This window comes from Salvelinus alpinus, chromosome 27, assembly GCF_045679555.1.
Source record: "Salvelinus alpinus chromosome 27, SLU_Salpinus.1, whole genome shotgun sequence".
In the NCBI taxonomy this organism is placed as follows: Eukaryota; Metazoa; Chordata; class Actinopteri; order Salmoniformes; family Salmonidae; genus Salvelinus; species Salvelinus alpinus.
Genome location: NC_092112.1, coordinates 12,095,946 through 12,120,163, shown reverse-complemented (window position 1 = coordinate 12,120,163; position 24,218 = coordinate 12,095,946). Strand labels below are relative to the sequence as shown.

Here is a 24,218-nt window from a genome sequence, read left to right as displayed (position 1 = left end):
TCTCTCTCTCTCTCTCTCTCTCTCTCTCTCTCTGTCTCACTCCCTCTGTCTCTCTCTCTGTGTCTCTCTCTGACTCTCTCTCTGTCTCTCTGTCTCTGTCTCTACCCCTCCTCTCTCTGTCTCTCTCTTTCTCTCTCTCTCTCTCTGTCTCTAGTTGAGTTTCCAGTTGAAGGTGGGGGTGATGTACTGTGCGGCGGGACAGAGCAGTGAAGAGGATATGTATAATAATGATTCAGCGGGTCCTGCTCTGGAGGAGTTCCTACAGCTGCTGGGGGAGAGGGTCCGACTGAAGGGATTTACCAAGTACCGAGCGCAGCTGGACACTAAGAGTACGTTACTACACTGTACAGGCATTCACACGGACTGACTGCTTTCATTCTATATAAAGAGGGGAACATGCTAGAGCTGGGACGATATACCAAAAATGATCCACACCGACCATACTGATCACTTATGGCAGGCATTTTGCTGATATCGTTCATTACGATAGGTAGCCTATTCTAGAGAAATGTCAAGTTAGTTTTTTAAATTTAATTTATTTCACCTTTATTTAACCAGGTAGGCTAGTTGAGAACAAGTTCTCATTTACAACTGCGACCTGACCAAGATAAAGCAAAGCAGTGCGACACAAACAACAACACAGAGTTACACATGGAATAAACAAAACATACAGTCAATAATACAGTAGAAAAAGTCTATACACAGTGAGTGCAAATGAGGTAGGATAAGGGAGGTAAGGCAATAAATAGGCCATGGTGGCAAAGTAATTACAATATAGCAATTAAAGACTGGAATGGAAGATGTGCAGAAGATGAATGTGCAAGTAGAGATACTTTGTAATGAAAGAAGTCTGCTAATATGGGGCAATTGATGGCTACAACCATCGCACTAGTAGTAGTAAGTTAGACTTGGGGGGGTATCCAGACTCATATCTTCATACCGACCTTTTGCCATCCCGGAATATTAGGTAATACCGGCACTGAACACAAGAGGCGCTATTTTCCAACCCCACTGAGCCCTCTAATGCAAAGATTAGCAATGCTAACAACTACATGTAAAATCCTATAGCGAATGCTAGCTAAATGCTAATGGGCATATTGTGAACAATTTATACAGTCTCTGACAAATTATTTTCAGGACAGACATCCCAGCTCATAAAGTAACTCACAATGCTACTCAGTGTGCTGCGAACACAAAACAAATATTAGAGAGCAAGGCTCTTGATCCAGGAGGGGGGTTCTCTGCTGTTACAAAAAAGGGCTTGATTGCAAGAAGCTAACCACTTAGCTAGATAACTAGCTACTAAATTAGCAAACCAAATGGACAACTGCAGAACATTTAGCGTTATTTTACACAGTTAAAATAATAGATATATCGCCTGGCGCGTGCTGCATAACAGTGAGTGACTCACAAGGCTCCGGTCTCTGGTCATTGTGTGCTTGTACTTACCCGTAGATTCATAATTTAAAATAATGTGACCGGTGACCGGAAGATCGTATTGCACATGTTGACTGCAGGTATTTACTTAAAAAGTATCTACAAATATTCAAATGTATTTAAATAACTTTAAAAATTGTTTCAACGATTGTAACGACTCTCGTCGTTAGGTGGAAGAGAGGAGGACCAAAGCGCAGCGTGGTATGTTTCCATATTTATTGGAAACACTTAACAACACAAACAAAACAATAAACAGAAAAGGAAACTAACGACGCTACAGACCTGAACATGTGAACATACAGACAACGAAGAACGCAATGAACAGGAACAATCACCCACAAACAAACAGTGAGAACAGCCTACCTAAATATGGTTCCCAATCAGAGGAAACGTAAAACACCTGCCCCTGATTGAGAACCATATCAGGCTAGTTGACAACCCTAAACCAAACATAGAAACACATAACATAGAATGCCCACCCAGCTCACGTCCTGACCAACTAAACAAGACTGAACAAAGGAAATAAGGTCAGGAACGTGACAACAGTCCTGAACATGTGAACCTATAAAACAAAGAACGCAACGAACAGGAACAATCACCCATAAACAAACAGTGAGAACAGCCTACCTAAATAGGGTTCCCAATCAGAGACAACGTAAAACACCTGCCTCTGATTGAGAACCATATCAGGCCAATCAGACACACCTAAACCAATGAGACACAAAACGTAGAATAAACCCACCCAGCTCACGTCCTGACCAACTAAACAAAGACTAAACAAAGGAAATAAGGTCAGGAACGTGACAACGATATTGACGGTATTGAAAAACCATCCCGTTGCTATTTCCAAATACCTTGGTTTAAGGTAAATATACGATATACTGCCCAAGCCAAGTGGCAGTTTAAACTACACTGCTCAAAAAAATAAAGGGAACACTTAAACAACACAATGTAACTCCAAGTCAATCACACTTCTGTGAAATCAAACTGTCCACTTAGGAAGCAACACTGATTGACAATACATTTCACATGCTGTTGTGCAAATGGAATAGACAAAAGGTGGAAATTATAGGCAATTAGCAAGACACCCCCAAAAAAGGAGTGATTCTGCAGGTGGTGACCACAGACCACTTCTCAGTTCCTATGCTTCCTGGCTGATGTTTTGGTCACTTTTTAATGCTGGCGGTGCTCTCACTCTAGTGGTAGCATGAGACGGAGTCTACAACCCACACAAGTGGCTCAGGTAGTGCAGTTCATCCAGGATGGCACATCAATGCGAGCTGTGGCAAAAAGGTTTGCTGTGTCTGTCAGCGTAGTGTCCAGAGCATGGAGGCGCTACCAGGAGACAGGCCAGTACATCAGGAGACGTGGAGGAGGCCGTAGGAGGGCAACAACCCAGCAGCAGGACCGCTACCTCCGCCTTTGTGCAAGGAGGTGCACTGCCAGAGCCCTGCAAAATGACCTCCAGCAGGCCACAAATGTGCATGTGTCTGCTCAAACGGTCAGAAACAGACTCCATGAGGGTGGTATGAGGGCCCGACGTCCACAGGTGGGGGTTGTGCTTACAGCCCAACACCGTGCAGGACATTTGGCATTTGCCAGAGAACACCAAGATTGGCAAATTCGCCACTGGCGCCCTGTGCTCTTCACAGATGAAAGCAGGTTCACACCTAGCACATGATCACATGTGACAGACGTGACAGAGTCTGGAGACGCCGTGGAGAACGTTCTGCTGCCTGCAACATCCTCCAGCATGACCGGTTTGGCGGTGGGTCAGTCATGGTGTGGGGTGGCATTTCTTTGTGGGGCCGCACAGCCCTCCATGTGCTCGCCAGAGGTAGCCTGACTGCCATTAGGTACCGAGATGAGATCCTCAGACCCATTGTGAGACCATATGCTGACACATGCACATTTGTGGCCTGCTGGAGGTCATTTTGCAGGGCTCTGGCAGTACACCTCCTTGCACAAAGGCGGAGGTAGCGGTCCTGCTGCTGGGTTGTTGCCCTCCTACGGCCTCCTCCACGTCTCCTGATTTACTGGCCTGTCTCCTGGTAGCGCCTCCATGCTCTGGACACTACGCTGACAGACACAGCAAACCTTTTTGCCACAGCTCGCATTGATGTGCCATCCTGGATGAACTGCACTACCTGAGCCACTTGTGTGGGTTGTAGACTCCGTCTCATGCTACCACTAGAGTGAAAGCACCGCCAGCATTCAAAAGTGACCAAAACATCAGCCAGGAAGCATAGGAACTGAGAAGTGGTGTGTGGTCACCACCTGCAGAACCATTCCTTTTTTGGGGGTGTCTTACTAATTGCCTATAATTTCCACCTTTTGTCTATTCCATTTGCACAACAGCATGTGAAATGTATTGTCAATCAGTGTTGCTTCCTAAGTGGACAGTTTGATTTCACAGAAGTGTGATTGACTTGGAGTTACATTGTGTTGTTTAAGTGTTCCCTTTATTTTTTTGAGCAGTGTATATATTTTTTGGGGTGTAATAAACTTATCATTCTATTTATCGATTATCGCATCAATTCAGGCAATTTATCACAATATCGATTTTTTTCCTTCCATATCACCCAGCTCTAGAACATGCTGTGTAAGGGTCTGCATCAGACAGACAATCACAGGCTTTCTCTAGACATGAGGCTGTTATATACAGGCCCGGAGAGATGATGGCAGTTGGAACAATAACACATTTAATCAACGTCTGACTGGGGCCAGACAGAATGAGAGAGGGTATTTTATGGGAAACAAGCGAATGGGAAGAGAGTCAAGGATAGAGGATCCATATCTGGGTGGAAAGGACTCTTACAGAGCCATAGAAATGCTTCTTGTTTGTGTTGTCTAACGTCTTAGTTTTCTCTCTAGCTGACTCCACAGGGACCCACTCGCTGTACACCACCTATAAGGACTATGAGGTGATGTTTCATGTCTCCACCATGCTGCCCTACACACCCAACAACAAACAACAGGTATGGAGAGTTATTATTGACCAACGTTGAGATTTTATACAGGCCAAAGACTATTTTAGAACAAACTAAACAAAATTGTTGATTTAAATTAATTATCTGGAGAGGTAGAAAACTCAATGATCAAGTCCTTTAAAACAATGCTTCTGACTTTTTGATCTTATCATCTTTTAAAATGTCTCAGAAATAAATATAATTACAGAAATACAGCTGGTTTGATTTTGCATCATAGGATGGAAAATGCATCATACCGGCTGTATTTCTGTATTTGGAAATTATATATCTTGTAAACGTGATTGCTGATATGCAAAGCATTCTGGGACTATATCACCAATGGACTAATGAAACAAATACCAAATGATTGTTTTTGGTTGGGATTTTCCTTTTAATGTTAGGGGGAAAAAACGAATTGAAAACCATATTTTTTTCCCCCCCACAAAATTTTAATCACAGTGCAGTTATCACAAAACATATAATTTTCCTAACTAGATGATATGCTATGAAGATCTGGGGAAGGTTGTGTAATTTAAAGGTAGCAGAAAATAAACCGCATAATTGGGTCAATTTCCAAAACAACTGAGGGCTTATTCCCATTGACGAGCATTGAATAAGAGGTATCGGCACAAAATGTATATTTACATAATATGTAAATAAACGTCTCAATTCACATTAGCAACGGGAATGACATTTGGTTTGGGGAATGTTCTTGCGTCGCAGCTCAAAAGTGCCATAAATGTCACTGTAGCAAATTATTAATTTATATGCAAGCAACTCTTCATGTATCTACCATATTACACTCTTAATTAATGCAACAATTCACAAACGTGCAGACGTTTAAATGGTTTATTTTCTCATCCATACACTCATTAATTTAGACAAGACAATAACACAGCCAAGTGGAACAGCTGCCAGCTAACATGCTAACATCAAGCTAACAATGCTTGCTTCATCAAGTAACTTCAGCATAGCGAAAATGAACATTTACCGCTCTCATACGAATACAAAAGTAATATTATCATACAGTGTCAGTCATATTATATAGAGCTAGGTAGCAAGCTAAACAAAATGTCTGCATTCTGCATGCTCACATAGCTAACGTTAGCTAAAGTTGGCAAATTAGTAGGCTAAGTTAACTGGCCAGTTAGCTGAATGCTAACGTCAGCGAACGTTAGCTAAACAATAGCTATAATGCTTTTCGGCCCACCTTAGAACAAACCATGTTTCATTTCAACAATATCATGCAAATCAATACATTAAAAAATATATAATTGTAACTGAAAAATTCCCTGAGCAGTTGAGTTCCTGCTTGCTTTTTGCATTGGAATAAATTAGTGTTCTGAAAATCCCTTAAAGCTACGGCGTCAATTTCAAGAGTACCCGCCTTTTAATGCAATTTCAGATAAAAAACTCAATAGGAAGGATAACTCCTATACATTTCAACTGTTTCAAAAACCATTGCTCTGCTATTACGATTTATACTGTATACTTCACCTCTGTTTTGGTGCCCCAGCCTGTGAACAGCGTGAAGCGAACCCATGGACATGAGCAGATAATGTGTGTGATCGTGTCAGAGCGAAGTGATCTCAATATCATGGCCTATTCATTGATGATAGGTCCTGAATTGTTACTGAAGTTGCGAGACATGACAAGCCATGAAATTTGCTAGATACAGTTGTGCATATGAAAACCATATCTGGCACGCAGATCGGTAGAAATGGTAAGATTAATTGGCATTCCACATAGGAAAGGTTGCTGACTCGTGTAGCCTATTATCGGCACCTTCAGGAGGGTAATGGCAGGATCTGTGACAGCCAGCAGAAGCGGGAGGAGAACGGTTGGGGCTCCGTTTTTCCCCCTGTTTTTCTTCTGCTTATCTAGATCTCTGGCTCCCTCTTGAGTCATTTTGTCTCATTTCATCCAACAGTAAGCTTTTAAGCATCAGACAAGCTCAATGCATTTAGTTGATTTTATTAAAACATATATGGAAAAATACACGTTTAAAAATGTCGGCCAATCAATTGACAGATGATTTTCCGTCGACAAAGATGTTTGATGTTGTTGGGGACAGCCCTACTATACTGTGCCCCTCCCCTCTCTCCATCTACTGCTGTCTCGCTATACAAGTAGCGAGTGTTTGTGTTCTTGTAACTGATCAGTCTCCTCCGTTCCAAAAATACAGACTCTTAGGAGTCGATTCCTAGACAAATTTAATCTTGACACTAAGAAATGGAGGTCGACACCGGAAGTCGACGCGCAAACGTCGTTAACAGATGGAAAATGGCAAGAGACAGCAGCGATGACTTGTATGGCAATACTTTGAGAAGTTAAATGAAAAGGAAATGCAGAAGTGGAATTGAGAATCAGTAATGGTAGTACAGGTACAGTAATGGTAGTACAGTAATGGTTGTACATGTACAGTAATGGTAGTACAGGTACAGTAATGGTTGTACAGGTACAGTAATGGTTGTACAGGTACAGTAATGGTAGTACAGTAATGGTAGTACAGGTACACTAATGGTAGTACAGTAATGGCAGTACAGGTACAGTACTGGTAGTACAGTAATGGTTGTACAGGTACAGTAATGGTAGTACAGGTACAGTAATGGTTGTACAGTAATGGTAGTACAGTAATGGTAGTACAGGTACAGTAATGGTAGTACAGTAATGGTAGTACAGGTACAGTAATGGTTGTACAGTAATGGTAGTACAGTAATGGTAGTACAGGTACAGTAATGGTAGTACAGTAATGGTAGTACAGGTACAGTAATGGTTGTACAGTAATGGTAGTACAGGTACAGTAATGGTAGTACAGGTACAGTAATAGTAGTACAGGAACAGTAATGGTAGTACAGGTACAGTAATGGTAGTACAGGTACAGTAATGGTAGTACAGTAATGGTAGTACAGTAATGGTAGTACAGGTACAGTAATGGTAGTACAGGTACAGTAATGGTTGTACAGTAATGGTAGTACAGGTACAGTAATGGTAGTACAGGTACAGTAATAGTAGTACAGGAACAGTAATGGTAGTACAGGTACAGTAATGGTAGTACAGGTACAGTAATGGTAGTACAGTAATAGTAGTACAGGAACAGTAATGGTAGTACAGGTACAGTAATGGTAGTACAGGTACAGTAATGGTTGTACAGTAATGGTAGTACAGGTACAGTAATGGTAGTACAGGTACAGTAATAGTAGTACAGGAACAGTAATGGTAGTACAGGTACAGTAATGGTAGTACAGGTACAGTAATGGTTGTACAGGTACAGTAATGGTTGTACAGGTACAGTAATGGTAGTACAGTAATGGTAGTACAGGTACACTAATGGTAGTACAGTAATGGCAGTACAGGTACAGTACTGGTAGTACAGTAATGGTTGTACAGGTACAGTAATGGTAGTACAGGTACAGTAATGGTTGTACAGTAATGGTAGTACAGTAATGGTAGTACAGGTACAGTAATGGTAGTACAGTAATGGTAGTACAGGTAGTACAGTAATGGTAGTACAGGTAATGGTAGTACAGTAATGGTAGTACAGGTACAGTAATGGTAGTACAGGTACAGTAATGGTAGTACAGTAATGGTAGTACAGGTACAGTAATGGTTGTACAGTAATGGTAGTACAGGTACAGTAATGGTTGTACAGTAATGGTAGTACAGGTACAGTAATGGTAGTACAGGTACAGTAATAGTAGTACAGGAACAGTAATGGTAGTACAGGTACAGTAATGGTAGTACAGGTACAGTAATGGTAGTACAGTAATGGTAGTACAGTAATGGTAGTACAGGTACAGTAATGGTAGTACAGGTACAGTAATGGTTGTACAGTAATGGTAGTACAGGTACAGTAATGGTAGTACAGGAACAGTAATGGTAGTACAGTAATGGTAGTACAGGTACAGTAATGGTAGTACAGGAACAGTAATGGTAGTACAGGTACAGTAATGGTAGTACAGGTACAGTAATGGTAGTACAGTAATGGTAGTACAGTAATGGTAGTACAGGTACAGTAATGGTAGTACAGGTACAGTAATGGTAGTACAGGTACAGTAATGGTAGTACAGGTACAGTAATAGTAGTACAGGAACAGTAATGGTAGTACAGGTACAGTAATGGTAGTACAGGTACAGTAATGGTAGTACAGTAATAGTAGTACAGGAACAGTAATGGTAGTACAGGTACAGTAATGGTAGTACAGGTACAGTAATGGTTGTACAGTAATGGTAGTACAGGTACAGTAATGGTAGTACAGGTACAGTAATAGTAGTACAGGAACAGTAATGGTAGTACAGGTACAGTAATGGTAGTACAGGTACAGTAATGGTTGTACAGGTACAGTAATGGTTGTACAGGTACAGTAATGGTAGTACAGTAATGGTAGTACAGGTACAGTAATGGTAGTACAGTAATGGTAGTACAGGTACAGTAATGGTAGTACAGTAATGGTTGTACAGGTACAGTAATGGTAGTACAGGTACAGTAATGGTAGTACAGGTAATACAGTAATGGTAGTACAGGTACAGTAATGGTAGTACAGTAATGGTAGTACAGGTACAGTAATGGTAAGTAATGGTAGTACAGTAAGTAATGGTAGTACAGTAATGGTAGTACAGGTACAGTAATGGTAGTACAGTAATGGTAGTACAGGTACAGTAATGGTTGTACAGTAATGGTAGTACAGGTACAGTAATGGTTGTACAGTAATGGTAGTACAGGTACAGTAATGGTAGTACAGGTACAGTAATAGTAGTACAGGAACAGTAATGGTAGTACAGGTACAGTAATGGTAGTACAGGTACAGTAATGGTAGTACAGTAATGGTAGTACAGTAATGGTAGTACAGGTACAGTAATGGTAGTACAGGTACAGTAATGGTTGTACAGTAATGGTAGTACAGGTACAGTAATGGTAGTACAGGTACAGTAATGGTAGTACAGTAATGGTAGTACAGTAATGGTAGTACAGGTACAGTAATGGTAGTACAGGTACAGTAATGGTTGTACAGTAATGGTAGTACAGGTACAGTAATGGTAGTACAGGAACAATGCTTAACCATGTGACAGGGACGCACCGTAAGACCCAAACCGTTGCTGGCAGCAGTGCAGCTACATTGTGAATGACATGAAATTTTATGCATTTTTCTTACCATTTATTTGCAGAATAAAATAAGAAATCAATTGTCACATCCCTAAATATAATATTTTAAAAGTGGCCATCTTGTTGTCCATATGTTTACCTTGAGAGTTTTCCTTTGCTGTTTTCCCTAACCAATTTCTCTACATTTCCCAGCTCCTGAGGAAGCGTCACATAGGGAACGACATAGTGACCATCGTGTTCCAGGAGCCGGGGGCTCAACCCTTCACCCCCAAGAACATACGGTCACACTTTCAACACGTGTTTGTAGTGGTGAGAGCACACCAACCCTGCTCTGACAACACCTCCTATAGGTGAGTGAAACGTCTAATGCACGCACGACACACGCATGACACACGCATGACACACTGAGACGCTGAGCGGAGACACACTGAGACGCTGAGCGGAGACACACGGAGACACACGGAGACACACGGAGACACACGGAGACACTAGCAGAGACACTAGCAGAGACACACGGAGACACACTGAGACGCTAGCAGAGACACACTGAGACACACTGAGACGCTAGCAGAGACACACGGAGACACACGGAGACACTAGCAGAGACACTAGCAGAGACACACTGAGACACTAGCAGAGACACACGGAGACACACTGAGACGCTAGCAGAGACACACGGAGACACACGGAGACGCTAGCAGAGACACACGGAGACACACGGAGACGCTAGCAGAGACACACGGAGACACACGGAGACGCTAGCAGAGACACACGGAGACGCTAGCAGAGACACACGGAGACGCTAGCAGAGACACACGGAGACACACGGAGACGCTAGCAGAGAGACACGGAGACGCTAGCAGAGACACACGGAGACGCTAGCAGAGACACACGGAGACGCTAGCAGAGAGACACAGAGACGCTAGCAGAGAGACACAGAGACACACGGAGACACACGGAGACACGCGGAGACACGCGGAGACACGCGGAGACACACGGAGACGCTAGCAGAGACACACGGAGACACGCTGAGCGGAGACACACGGAGACACACGGAGACACACTGAGACGCTAGCAGAGACACACGGAGACACACGGAGACACACGGAGACACACTGAGACGCTAGCAGAGACACACGGAGACACACTGAGACGCTAGCAGAGACACACGGAGACACACTGAGACGCTAGCAGAGACACACGGAGACGCTAGCAGAGACACACTGAGACGCTAGCAGAGACACACGGAGACACACTGAGACGCTAGCAGAGACACACGGAGACACACTGAGACGCTAGCAGAGACACACGGAGACACACGGAGACGCTAGCAAAGACACACGGAGACACACTGAGACGCTAGCAGAGACACACGGAGACACACTGAGCGGAGACACACTGAGACGCTAGCAGAGACACACGGAGACACACTGAGCGGAGACACACTGAGACGCTAGCAGAGACACACGGAGACACAGAGACGCTAGCAGAGAGACACAGAGACACACGGAGACACACTGAGCGGAGACACACGGAGACACGCTGAGACACACTGAGCGGAGACACAGAGACGCTAGCAGAGAGACACAGAGACACACTGAGCGGAGACACACGGAGACACGCTGAGCGGAGACGCACGGAGACACACGGAGACACACGGAGACACACTTATTTCTGTTTCTGTTCTACCTTCTGTTATTTTTAGTGCTACGTGGATATTGTTTACTGTATTGTTGGGGTTAGAGCTGGCAAGAAAGGCATTTCACTGTACTTGTTGCTCGTGGCATTAAAACATGAATCTGAAACACACACACACACACACACACACACACACACACACACACACACACACACACACACACACACACACACACACACACATGTACACACACACACACACACACACACACACACACACACACACACACACACAACCCGCTGCAGTACAGTGTCGCCCAAGCCGTCAAATTGAAAAATGTGTTGATGTGCCCTCGAGCAAGGCACTTAACCCTAATTAGCTTCAGGGGCGCCTGGAGTTATCATACTACTATGGCTGACCCTGTAAAACAACACATTACACTGCATCTATCCGGTGTATGTGACAATAATGCACATTGCATTATTTATATGTACACAATAGGGTTGGTCGGTTTTCAGATATTCATATCGTCATACTGTCCTTCTCTCATCTCATTTATTGTATTACCGGTTTAGTACACAAGGGGGCGCCCCCATTTAAAAACATTTTTAAAATACCATCGATTACCAGAATGCTAACAAAATTAGCACAAGTAATAACACATTTTCATGGAAGCTGCTAGCTCAATATGATAACGAGCGCAAACGAAAATAAACGAAACGCAAAGACAGGCAATCCAGCTCATAAAGTTATACATATATAGGTAGGAGCTACCGAATGTCCTTTTTGGTGCGTTTGGACATTTACAAGCGAATGTGAATGAGAGACAATGTGCAAATGAACATAGTTTTGACCCATGCTTGTCTGAAGGAAGAACAGTACTGGCTCCGAAGCAGCATGTCTACACGCAGTGTCTATGTGGAGTCTGGAGTTGCTTGGGAAACAGACCTTCCTCCTCTGCTCGGAGAAGATGGGAGGGGGGAGCAGAGGGGCCGAGAACGGAGAGGAGAAAAAAACTTAAGGAAATAAAATGATGGCAGTGGCAGCAGTACAGTTAACCCATCCAAAAAGGGCTTTGACTTCTCAAACACGGCAGAAACACAACACAGGATGATGCCTCGTCACCTTATTAATTCAGTAACTTCGATACCTACCAAGTTAAACTTAGGGGTCGAGTTAACGCAGAATTCTTCATTTTACAGGGGGGAAAAAAGTTAAAACGTTTAAGAAATCTCTTGCTGCGATTTTGTAAACACAGATCTAAAAACGCATCTTTATTGTAACTTCCTGCTCGGCATCAGACACATTTTGTGCTTCAACTGGGATGAGAATCCATGAACGGGCGTTCTATCAGCAGACGGCACTCTGATTGACGCGTAGCTTCTTTTTTCAGCTACTTATCTCGGCGTAGCCAGCCTGCTTATCTCGGCGTAGCCAGCCTGCTTATCTCGGCGTAGCCAGCCTACTTATCTCGGCGTAGCCAGGCTACTTATCTCGGCGTAGCCAGCCTACTTATCTCGGTGTAGCCAGCCTACTTATCTCGGCGTAGCCAGCCTACTTATCTCGGTGTAGCCAGCCTGCTTATCTCGGTGTAGCCAGCCTGCTTATCTCGGCGTAGCCAGGCTACTTATCTCGGCGTAGCCAGCCTGCTTATCTCGGCGTAGCCAGCCTACTTATCTCGGCGTAGCCAGCCTGCTTATCTCGGCGTAGCCAGCCTACTTATCTCGGCGTAGCCAGCCTACTTATCTCGGCGTAGCCAGCCTGCTTATCTCGGCGTAGCCAGGCTACTTATCTCGGCGTAGCCAGCCTGCTTATCTCGGCGTAGCCAGCCTACTTATCTCGGCGTAGCCAGCCTGCTTATCTCGGCGTAGCCAGGCTACTTATCTCGGCGTAGCCAGCCTACTTATCTCGGCGTAGCCAGCCTGCTTATCTCGGCGTAGCCAGCCTGCTTATCTCGGCGTAGCCAGCCTACTTATCTCGGCGTAGCCAGCCTGCTTATCTCGGCGTAGCCAGCCTACTTATCTCGGCGTAGCCAGCCTGCTTATCTCGGCGTAGCCAGCCTGCTTATCTCGGCGTAGCCAGGCTACTTATCTCGGCGTAGCCAGCCTACTTATCTCGGCGTAGCCAGCCTGCTTATCTCGGCGTAGCCAGCCTGCTTATCTCGGCGTAGCCAGCCTGCTTATCTCGGCGTAGCCAGCCTGCTTATCTCGGCGTAGCCAGCCTACTTACAGTGAGGGAAAAAAGTATTTGATCCCCTGCTGATTTTGTACGTTTGCCCACTGACAAAGAAATGATCAGTCTATAATTTTAATGGTAGGTTTATTTGAACAGTGAGAGACAGAATATCAACAAAAAAATCCAGAAAAACGCATGTCAAAAATGTTATGAATTGATTTGCATTTTAATGAGGGAAATAAGTATTTGACCCCTCTGCAAAACATGACTTAGTACTTGGTGGCAAAACCCTTGTTGGCAATCACAGAGGTCAGACGTTTCTTGTAGTTGGCCACCAGGTTTGCACACATCTCAGGAGGGATTTTGTCCCACTCCTCTTTGCAGATCTTCTTCAAGTCATTAAGGTTTCGAGGCTGACGTTTGGCAACTCGAACCTTCAGCTCCCTCCACAGATTTTCTATGGGATTAAGGTCTGGAGACTGGCTAGGCCACTCCAGGACCTTAATGTGCTTCTTCTTGAGCCACTCCTTTGTTGCCTTGGCCGTATGTTTTGGGTCATTGTCATGCTGGAATACCCATCCACGACCCATTTTCAATACCCTGGCTGAGGGAAGGAGGTTTTCACCCAAGATTTGACGGTACATGGCCCCGTCCATCGTCCCTTTGATGCGGTGAAGTTGTCCTGTCCCTTTAGCAGGAAAACACCCCCAAAGCATAATGTTTCCACCTCCATGTTTGACGGTGGGGATGGTTTCTTGGGGTCATAGGCAGCATTCCTCCTCCTCCAAACACGGCAAGTTGGGTTGATGCCAAAGAACTCAATTTTGGTCTCATCTGACCACAACACGTTCACCCAGTTGTCCTCTGAATCATTCAGATGTTCATTGGCAAACTTCAGACGGGCATGTATATGTGCTTTCTTGAGCAGGGGGACCTTGCGGGCGCTGCAGGATTTCAGTCCTTCACGGCATAGTGTGTTACCAATTGTTTTCTTGATGACTATGGTCCCAGCTGCCTTGAGATCATTGACAAGATCCTCCCATGTAGTTCTGGGCTGATTCCTCACCGTTCTCATGATCATTGCAACTCCACGAGGTGAGATCTTGCATGGAGCCCCAGGCTGAGGGAGATTGACAGCTCTTTTGTGTTTCTTCCATTTGCGAATAATCACAGAAACTGTTGTCACCTTCTCAACAAGCTGCTTGGCGATGGTCTTGTAGCCCATTCCAGCCTTGTGTAGGTCTACAATCTTGTCCCTGACATCCTTGGAGAGCTCTTTGGTCTTGGCCATGGTGGAGAGTTTGGAATCTGATTGATTGATTGCTTCTGTGGACAGGTATCTTTTATACAGGTAAGAAACTGAGATTAGGAGCACTCCCTTTAAGAGTGTGCTCCTAATCTCCGTTCCTTACCTGTATGAAAGACACCTGGGAGCCAGAAATCTTTTTGATTGAGAAGGGGTCAAATACTTATTTCCCTCATTAAAATGCAAATCAATTTATAACATTTTTGACATGCATTTTTCTGGATATTTTTGTTGTTATTCTGTCTCTCACTGTTCAAATAAACCTACCATTAAAATTATAGACTGATAATTTCTTTGTCAGTGGGCAAACGTACAAAATCAGCAGGGGATCAAATACTTTTTTCCCTCACTGTATCTCGGCGTAGCCAGGCTACTTATCTCGGCGTAGCCAGCCTACTTATCTCGGCGTAGCCAGCCTGCTTATCTCGGCGTAGCCAGCCTACTTATCTCGGCGTAGCCAGGTTACTTATCTCGGCGTAGCCAGCCTACTTATCTCGGCGTAGCCAGCCTACTTATCTCGGTGTAGCCAGTCTACTTATCTCGGCGTAGCCAGCCTACTTATCTCGGTGTAGCCAGGTTACTTATCTCTGCGTAGCCAGGCTACTTATCTCGGCGTAGCCAGGCTACTTATCTCGGCGTAGCCAGCCTGCTTATCTCGGCGTAGCCAGGCTACTTATCTCTGCGTAGCCAGGCTACTTATCTCTGCGTAGCCAGGCTACTTATCTCTGCGTAGCCAGGCTACTTATCTCGGCGTAGCCAGGCTACTTATCTCGGCGTAGCCAGCCTGCTTATCTCGGCGTAGCCAGCCTGCTTTTCTCCAATAACATATAAGATGAACTTAAATTAAAGCGTTAGGAATTGTAGCTGGCTACATACTTTCCATGATAAACATTATACATTTTATGGCCACGCATCATTTTTGCAAAAATTGTAAGCTCATTTTACTGCCTGCAAGAATGCATTGCACTTCTGTTGTCATCGGATGAAAATGAAGCTGTTTTCTGCCGAATGTGTTGCACTAATGTATATTCTGTGAAGGGAAACTATAGTTGCATATCTCTCATCTCTTTCTATTGAAGCAAAAAACCACTGTTGAATTTCAATATAAAACGTGGCCCTTGTTAATGCTGGACTCACCTGCTACCTCTTTCTCCTGTTGTGCTGTTTACAAACAAACACGTGACTGGCGCAACAGTTCTAGCGAACTGTGGTAAGCTTCATAAAATGTGACCAGTGAAATGAAGAACGCGATCTGCTTTATCTCCTAACGTATTGCAGGTATTTACTTAAAAAGTAGATACCTTCAGTCAGATAGTAAGTTATACCCTGGTATACATTCGAAAGTATTCAGACCCCTTGACTTTTTCCACATTTTGTTACGTCACAGCCTTATTCTAAAATGGATAAAATTATTTTTGTTTGTTCATCAATCTACACACAATACCCCACAATGATAAAAAAAAACAGGTTTTTAGACATTGTTGTTTTTTTTTACAAAGTATTCAGGCCCTTCACTCAGTACTTTGTAGAAGCACCTTTGGCAGCGATTACAGCCTCGTCTTCCTGGGTATGACGCTACAAAACGTGGCACACCTGTATTTGGGGAATTTATCCCATTCTTCTCTGCAGATCCTCTCAAGCTCTGTCAGGTTGGTTGGAGAGCGTCGCTGCACAGCTATGTTCAGGTCTCTCCAGAGATGTTAGACCGGGTTCAAGTCCGAGCTCTGGCTGGGCAACGCAAGGACATTCAGAGACTTGTCTCGGAGCCACTCCTGCATTGTCTTGGTTGTGTGCGTAGATTCGTTGTCCTGTTGGAAGGTGAACCTTCGCCCCAGGCTGAGGTCCTTAGTGCTCTGGAGCAGGTTTTCATCAAGGATCTCTGTGTACTTTGCTCCATTCATCTTTCCCTCGATCCTGACTAGTCTCCCAGTCCCTGCCGCTGAAAAACGTCCCCACAGCATGATGCTGTCACCACCACCATGCTTCACCGTAGTGATGGTGCCAGGTTTCCTCCAGACGTGATGCTTGGCATTCAGAACAAAGAGTTCAATCTTGGTTTCATCAGACCAGAGAATCTTGTTTCTGAGAGTCCTTTAGGTGCCTTTTGGCAAACTTGATGCGGGCTGTCATGTGCATTTTACTGCTGGTACAGGGACAAGGTGGATTCGCAATTCAGTGGCTCAGACACACGACATATGTGGCAGGGTTAACAGAAAATCACGGACTACAAAAAGACAAACAGCCACGTCTCGGACACCAACGTCACGCTTCCAGACAATCTAAACACCTTCTTTGTGCAGACCAGCTGGCTGGTGTGTTTACGGACATATACAATCGCTCCCTATCCCAGTCTGTTGTCCCCATATGCTTCAAGATGGCCACCATTGTTCCTGTTCCCAAGAAAGCAAAGATAACTGAACTAAATGACTATCGCCCCGTAGCACTCACTTCTGTCATCATGAAGTGCTTTGAGAGACTATTCAAGGATCATATCACCTCCACCTTACCTGTCACCCTAGACCCACTTCAATTTGCATACCGCCCCAATAAGTCCACAGACGATGCAGTCGCCATCACACTGCCCTATCCCATTTGGACAAAAGGAATACCTATGTAAGAATGCTGTTTATTGATTACAGCTCAGCATTCAACACCATAGTACCCTCCAAGCTCATCATTAAGCTGGAGGCCCTGGGTCTCAACCCTGCCCTGTGCAATTGGGTCCTGGACTTTCTGACGGGCCGCCCCCCAGGTGGTGAAGGTAGGAAACAACATCTCCACTTCGCTGACCCTCAACATTGGGGCCCCACAAGGGTGCGTGCTCAGCCCCCTCCTGTACTCCCTGTTCACCCACGACTGCGTGGCCATGCATGCCTTCAACTCAATCATCAAGTTTGCAGATGACACAACAGTAGTAGGCCTGATTACCAACAACGATGAGACAGCCTACAGGGAGGAGGTGAGGGCCCTGGTGGAGTGTGGTGCCTGGAAAATAACCTCTCAACGTCAACAAAACAAAGGAGATGATTGTGGACTTCAGGAAACAGCAGAGGGAGCACCCCCCTATCCACATCGACGGGACAGCAGTGAAGAAAATGGAATGTTTTAAGTTTGAAGTGCGTACACAACACAGACTAACTGAAATGGTCCACCCACACAGACAGCGTGGTGAAGGCGGCGCAACAGCGCCACTTCAACCTCAGGAGGCTGAAGACATTTGGCTTGTCACCTTAAACCCTCACAAACTTTTACAGATGCACAATCGAGAGCGTCCTGTCGGGCATATAGTCTGGTACGGCAACTGCACCGCCCTCAACCGCAAGGCTCTCCAGAGGGTGGTGCGGTCTGCACAACGCATCACCGGGGGCGACCTACCTGCCCTCCATGACAACTACAGCACCCGATGTCACAGGAAGGCCAAAAAGATCATCAAGAACAACAACCACCCGAGCCACTGCCTGTTCACCCCGCTATCATCCAGAAGGCGAGGTCAGTACAGGTGCATCAAAGCTGGGACCGAGAGAGTGAAAAACAGCTTCTATCTCAATGCCATCAGACTGCTAAACAGCCATCACTAACTCAGAGAGGCTGCTGCCTACATTGAGACCCAATCACTGGCCACTTTAATAAATGGATCGCTGGTGACTTTAAACAATGCCACCTTAAATAATGTTTACATATCTTACATTACTCATATGTATATACTGTATTTTATACCGTCTATTGCCACTTTCCTGTGCCGCTCGGCCATCTCTCATCCATATATTTATATGTACATATTCTCATTCACCCCTTTAGATTTGTGTGTATTAGGTAGTTGTTGGGGAATTGTTAGATTACATGTTAGATATTACTGCATGGTCGGAACTAGAAGCACAAGAATTTCGCTACACTCGCATTAACATCTGCTAACCATGTGTATGTGACCAATACAATTTGATTTGAGGAGTGGCTTCCGTCTGGCCAGTCTACCATAAAGGCCTGATTGGTGGAGTGCTGCAGAGATGGCTGTCGTTCTGGAAGGTTCTCCCATCTCCACAGAGGAACTCTGGAGCTCTGTCAGAGTGACCATCCGGTTCTTGGTCACCTGACTGTCCAAGGCCCTTCTTCCCCGATTGCTCGGCCAGCTCTAGGAAGACTCTTGGTGGTTCTAAACGTATTCCATTTAAGATTAATAAAGGCCCCTGTGTTCTTGGGGACCTTCAATGCTGCAGAAATATTCTGGTACCCTTCCCCCAGATCTGTGCCTCAACACAATCCTGTTTCGGAGGTCTACGGACAATTCCTTCGACCTCATGGATTGGTTTTTGCTCTGACGTGCGCTGTCAACTGTGAGACCTTATATAGGCCGGTTGAACCTGTATACTGTACAGTGCCTTCGGAAAGTATTCAGACCCCTTGACTTTTTCCACATTTTGTAACAACCTTATTCTAAAATGGATTAAATAAAATCCTCATCAATCTACACACCCACACAGACAGCGTGGTGAAGAAGGCACAACAGTGACAAAACACTATGGGGTATTGCAAATGTATTAAAAATTAAACACTGAAATACCTTATTTACATAAGTATTCAGACTTGAGATGTTTCTACAAATTGATTGGAGTCTACCTGTGGTAAATTCAATTGATTGGACAGGATTTGGAAAGGCACAAACCTGTATAGATACAGTGCATTTGGAAATTATTCAGACGCCTTCACTTTTTCCACCTTTTGTTACGTTACAACCTTATTCTAAAATTGATTCAATTGTATTTTTTTTTTACCCTCCATCTACACTCAATACCCCATTTTTTTTTTAAACGGACATGCACTGTCAACTGTGGGACCTTATATAGACAGGTGTGTGTCTTTCCAAATCATGTCCAAACAATTGAATTTACCACAGGTGGACTCAAGGATGATCAATGGAAATATGGATGCACCTGAGCTCAATTTTGAGTTTCATAGCAAAGGCTCTGAATACTTATGTAAACATGGTATTTCAGTTTTATATATTTAGTACATTTGCTAAAATTTCTAAAAACCTTTTTTCACTTTGTCGTTATGAGCTATTGTGTGTAGATTGAATGATAAAAAATAAATAATAATCAATTTTAGAATAAGGCTGTATCGTAACAAAATGTGGGAAAAGTCAAGAGGTCTTTGAACTTTCCGAATGCCCTGTATACAGATTACCCCCCTAGCCTGGTACACAACACCTGTCTCTGTGATAGATTCCCCCTAGCCTGGTACACACCTGTCTCTGTGATAGATTCCCCCTAGCCTGGTACACAACACCTGTCTCTGTGGTAGATTCCCCCTAGCCTGGTACACAACACCTGTCTCTGTGATAGATTCCCCCTAGCCTGGTACACAACACCTGTCTCTGTGATATATTCCCCCTAGCCTGGTACACAACACCTGTCTCTGTGGTAGATTCCCCCTAGCCTGGTACACAACACCTGTCTCTGTGATAGATTCCCCCTAGCCTGGTACACAACACCTGTCTCTGTGATAGATTCCCCCTAGCCTGGTACACAACACCTGTCTCTGTGATAGATTCCCCCTAGCCTGGTACACACCACCTGTCTCTGTGATAGATTCCCCCTAGCCTGGTACACACCACCTGTCTCTGTGGTAGATTCCCCCCAGTGCAGCTGATGTATCTACACTGCTTAGCGTTGCAGCAGCCAACTCCACTTCCCATTCCAGCACCTAGAACAAATGGCATTCAGGACAATTTAAAATGGGTAAACTGCAGGTTCTTCAGTTTCTGTGAACAAGACACACACACACACACACACACACACACACACACACACACACACACACACACACACACACACACACAGTGCAGTCGGCGAGAGAAGTTAAAGAAAGAACAAATCGATTCTTCTCCTGGAGGGAGACTTGATGAGAATTTTTCACTTTCTCTGTTTTTTTGGTGTTTTTTTTCTCTCTCCCTCTTTTCACCATTTCAATGACTTCATTGGGAAACATGTTAACATTGCCTCAGCTCTCCCTCTTCTCTCTCTCCTTTTCCCTCACTCATCATTCATCTTTCTCTCCCTCTTCTCTCTATCTTGTTATGAGCTGTGTTAATATGATTTATTGTGTGAGTTCCTGGTTCTCTGTGGGGTTTCTTGCCTGCTGTACACAAAGCTGTGGTGTGGCATAGGGAAGATACAATGGCTTAACACACACACACACACACCGCAAGCACACACATAAAAACACACACACACACTGCTCTCCAACCAGGTGTAAGACTGTATCAGCTTGGTCCTTTGTTTGGAGGGGGCCTGGTACAGGCCTACCTCGACCTCCCTCTCTATCCCCTTCTCTACCCCCACCTCCCACCCTACCCCCTCTACCTCCCCCTCTACCCCCCACCTCCCACCCTACCCCCTCTACTTCCCTCTCTACTTCCCCCTCTACTTCCCACCCTACCCCCTCTACTTCCCTCTCTACTTCCCCCTCTACCTCCCACCCTACCTCCCTCTCTACCCCCTCTACCCCCCTCTCTACCTCCCACTCTACCCCCCACTCTACCCCCCACTCTACCCCCTCTACCCCCCACTCTACCTCCCTCTCTACCCCCTCTACTTCCCTCTCTACCCCCTCTACCCCCTCTCTACCTCCCACTCTACCTCCCACTCTACCTCCCACTCTACCCCCTCTCTACCTCCCACTCTACCCCCTCTACCTCCCACTCTACCCCCCATCTCCCACTCTACCCACTCTAACTCCCACTCTACCCCCTCTACCTCCCTCTCTACCCCCTCTACCTCCCTCTCTACCCCCTCTACCCCCCCCTCTACCTCCCACTCTACCCCCTCTACCTCCCTCTCTACCTCCCTCTCTACCTCCCTCTCTACCCCCTCTACCCCCCCTCTACCTCCCTCTCTACCTCCCTCTCTACCCCCTCTACCCCCCCCCCCTCTACCTCCCACTCTAACTCCCTCTACCCCCCCACTCTACCTCCCTCTCTACCTCCCTCTCTACCTCCCTCTCTACCTCCCTCTCTACCTCCCTCTCTACCCCCTCTACCCCCCCACTCTACCTCCCACTCTACCCCCTCTACCTCCCACTCTACCCCCTCTACCTCCCTCTCTACCCCCACTCTACCTCCCTCTCTACCCCCACTCTACCTCCCACTCTACCCCCTCTACCTCCCTCTCTACCCCCTCTACTTCCCTCTCTACCTCCCTCTCTACCCCCTCTACTTCCCTCTCTACCCCCTCTACCCCCTCTACCTTCCTCTCTACCTTTCTACCTCCCTCTCTACCCCCACTCTACCTCCCACTCTACCCCCTCTACCTCCCTCTCTACCCCCTCTACTTCCCTCTCTACCTCCCTCTCTACCCCCTCTACTTCCCTCTCTACCCCCTCTACCCCCCTCTACCTTCCTCTCTACCTTTCTACCTCCCTCTACTTCCCCCTCTACCTTCCTCTCTACCTTTCTACCTCCCTCTCTACCCCCCTCTATCCCCTCACCCCGGCACACAATGGGTACCCCCTGCCCCCCCTCCTCTCTCCCACCAAAACCACTCATGTGACTAAATTCCTACCCCTCCATTTTGTTTTGTTTGTGCTCTGTGCTCTCTCTCTCTGTCTCTTTCTCTCTCTGTGTTGTCCTTTCATCCCTCTTCATTTGCCGGCTGGATCTAACATAGATATTCATACACTTTTGGAGGAAAATAGAGGTTTGATGATCGGCGTTTCTTTATGATTGACAGCTGATCGTGTTTAAATCAAGTATGAAAGTCTCTGTGAGTTGTTTTGAAGCCTGGAACATGGGAGGCCTGAAGCCCTGAACTGCTAGCTCAACAGGTTGAAGTAACAGTACTGTTGGTGAGTGTTGCTGCTTCTGGTTAGGCTGTCTGTCTGTGTGGCTGTCTGTCTGTCTGTGTGGCTGTCTGTCTGTGTGGCTGTCTGTCTGTCTGTGTGGCTGTCTGTGTGGCTGTCTGTCTGTCTGTGGTCCCGTGTGGCTCAGTTGGTAGAGCATGGCGCTTGCAACGCCAGGGTTGTGGGTTCATTCCCCACGGGGGGACCAGGATGAATCTGTATGAACTTTCCAATTTGTAAGTCGCTCTGGATAAGAGCGTCTGCTAAATGACTTAAATGTAAATGACTTAAATGTCTGTGGCTGTCTGTCTGTCTGTGACTGTCTGTCTGTCTGTCTGTCAGTGTGGCTGTATGTCTGTCTGTCAGTGTGGCTGTCTGTCTGTGTGTGGCTGTCTGTCTGTGTGGCTGGCTGTCTGTGTGTGGCTGTGTGGCTGGCTGGCTGTCTGTGTGGCTGGCTGGCTGTCTGTGTGGCTGGCTGTCTGTCTGTGTGTGGCTGTCTGTCTGTGTGTGGCTGGCTGGCTGTGTGTGTGTGTGGCTGGCTGGCTGGCTGTCTGTGTGTGTGTGTGTGGCTGTCTGGCTGGCTGTCTGTGTGTGTGTGTGTGTGTGTGTGTGTGTGTGTGTGGCTGGCTGGCTGGCTGTGTGTGTGTGTGTGTGTGGCTGGCTGGCTGGCTGGCTGTGTGTGGCTGGCTGGCTGTCTGGCTGTCTGTGTGTGTGTGGCTGGCTGGCTGTCTGTGTGTGTGTGTGTGTGTGTGTGGCTGTCTGTCTGTGTGTGTGTGTGTGTGTGTGGCTGTCTGTCTGTGTGTGTGGCTGGCTGTCTGTGTGTGTGTGTGTGTGTGTGTGTGTGTGTGGCTGGCTGGCTGTCTCTGTGTGTGTGTGTGTGGCTGGCTGGCTGTGTCTGTCTGTGTGGTTAGAATGAGCTCTCCTGTTGTTTTTATAGACAGATGGTTGTTAGTTACAGTAGTAACTGTCTATAAGCCCTGTACTGTTTCCCACTCAATTCCCACCCTGGAAAACCTGTTTCATTCATCTCTAACCCAGGGTTCAAACAGACGGTGATACTTAACAGCTCATGGAGGTCTCCACGGTTACGTTGTTATAGCTAAGGGGTGTGTTCTCCTAATCCGTTATGGGAGTGTCCAGCCTCGGCACCGATTGGCTGCTATGTACTATAGTTTAACACTGGTTGGGTGATGTATTACCTACGACTCTCAGGAAGTGTTATGTGGTTCGACTCTGTTTTGATTGGCTTGATGTTTTTAGATATGACATCGGTATCAGAGCTGAACGTTGTTATGCAGGAAAAACGGGTCTATAGACCATGTTCAGATAGATATATGTATCAAACATATGAGACAGAGTATCTGGTTCAGGTTGTGATGATGTGGACTGCTTTCTGGCTCTCCTACTATCTCTCTCACTCACTCTCTCTCTCACACACACATCCTCTCTCTCTCTCTCTCTCTCTCTCTCTCTCTCTCTCTCTCACACATCCTCTCTCTCACACATCCTCTCTCTCTCTCACACATCCTCTCTCAATTCAATTCAATTCAATTCAAGGGGCTTTATTGGCATGGGAAACATGTGTTAACATTGCCAAAGCAAGTGAGGTAGGTAATATACAAAAGTCAAATAAACAATAAAAATGAACAGTAAACATTACACATACAGAAGTTTCAAAACAATAAAGACATTACAAATGTCATATTATATATATGCAGTGTTGTAACAATGTACAAATGGTTAAAGCACACAAGTT

General features: G+C 45.6%; 1 protein-coding gene across 2 annotated transcripts in view; it reads left to right on the top strand.

The window, feature by feature from the left end:
- The window catches only part of LOC139555968 (signal-induced proliferation-associated 1-like protein 1), a 122,513-nt gene that overhangs the window by 20,677 nt on the left and 77,618 nt on the right, over positions 1-24,218 (top strand). For both annotated transcript variants that reach the window (XM_071369391.1, XM_071369390.1), the window contains exons 7-9: positions 155-329; positions 4,312-4,415; positions 9,702-9,859. In XM_071369391.1, the coding sequence (XP_071225492.1) occupies positions 155-329; positions 4,312-4,415; positions 9,702-9,859 (437 nt within the window). The remainder of the gene's footprint in view (positions 1-154; positions 330-4,311; positions 4,416-9,701; positions 9,860-24,218) is intronic.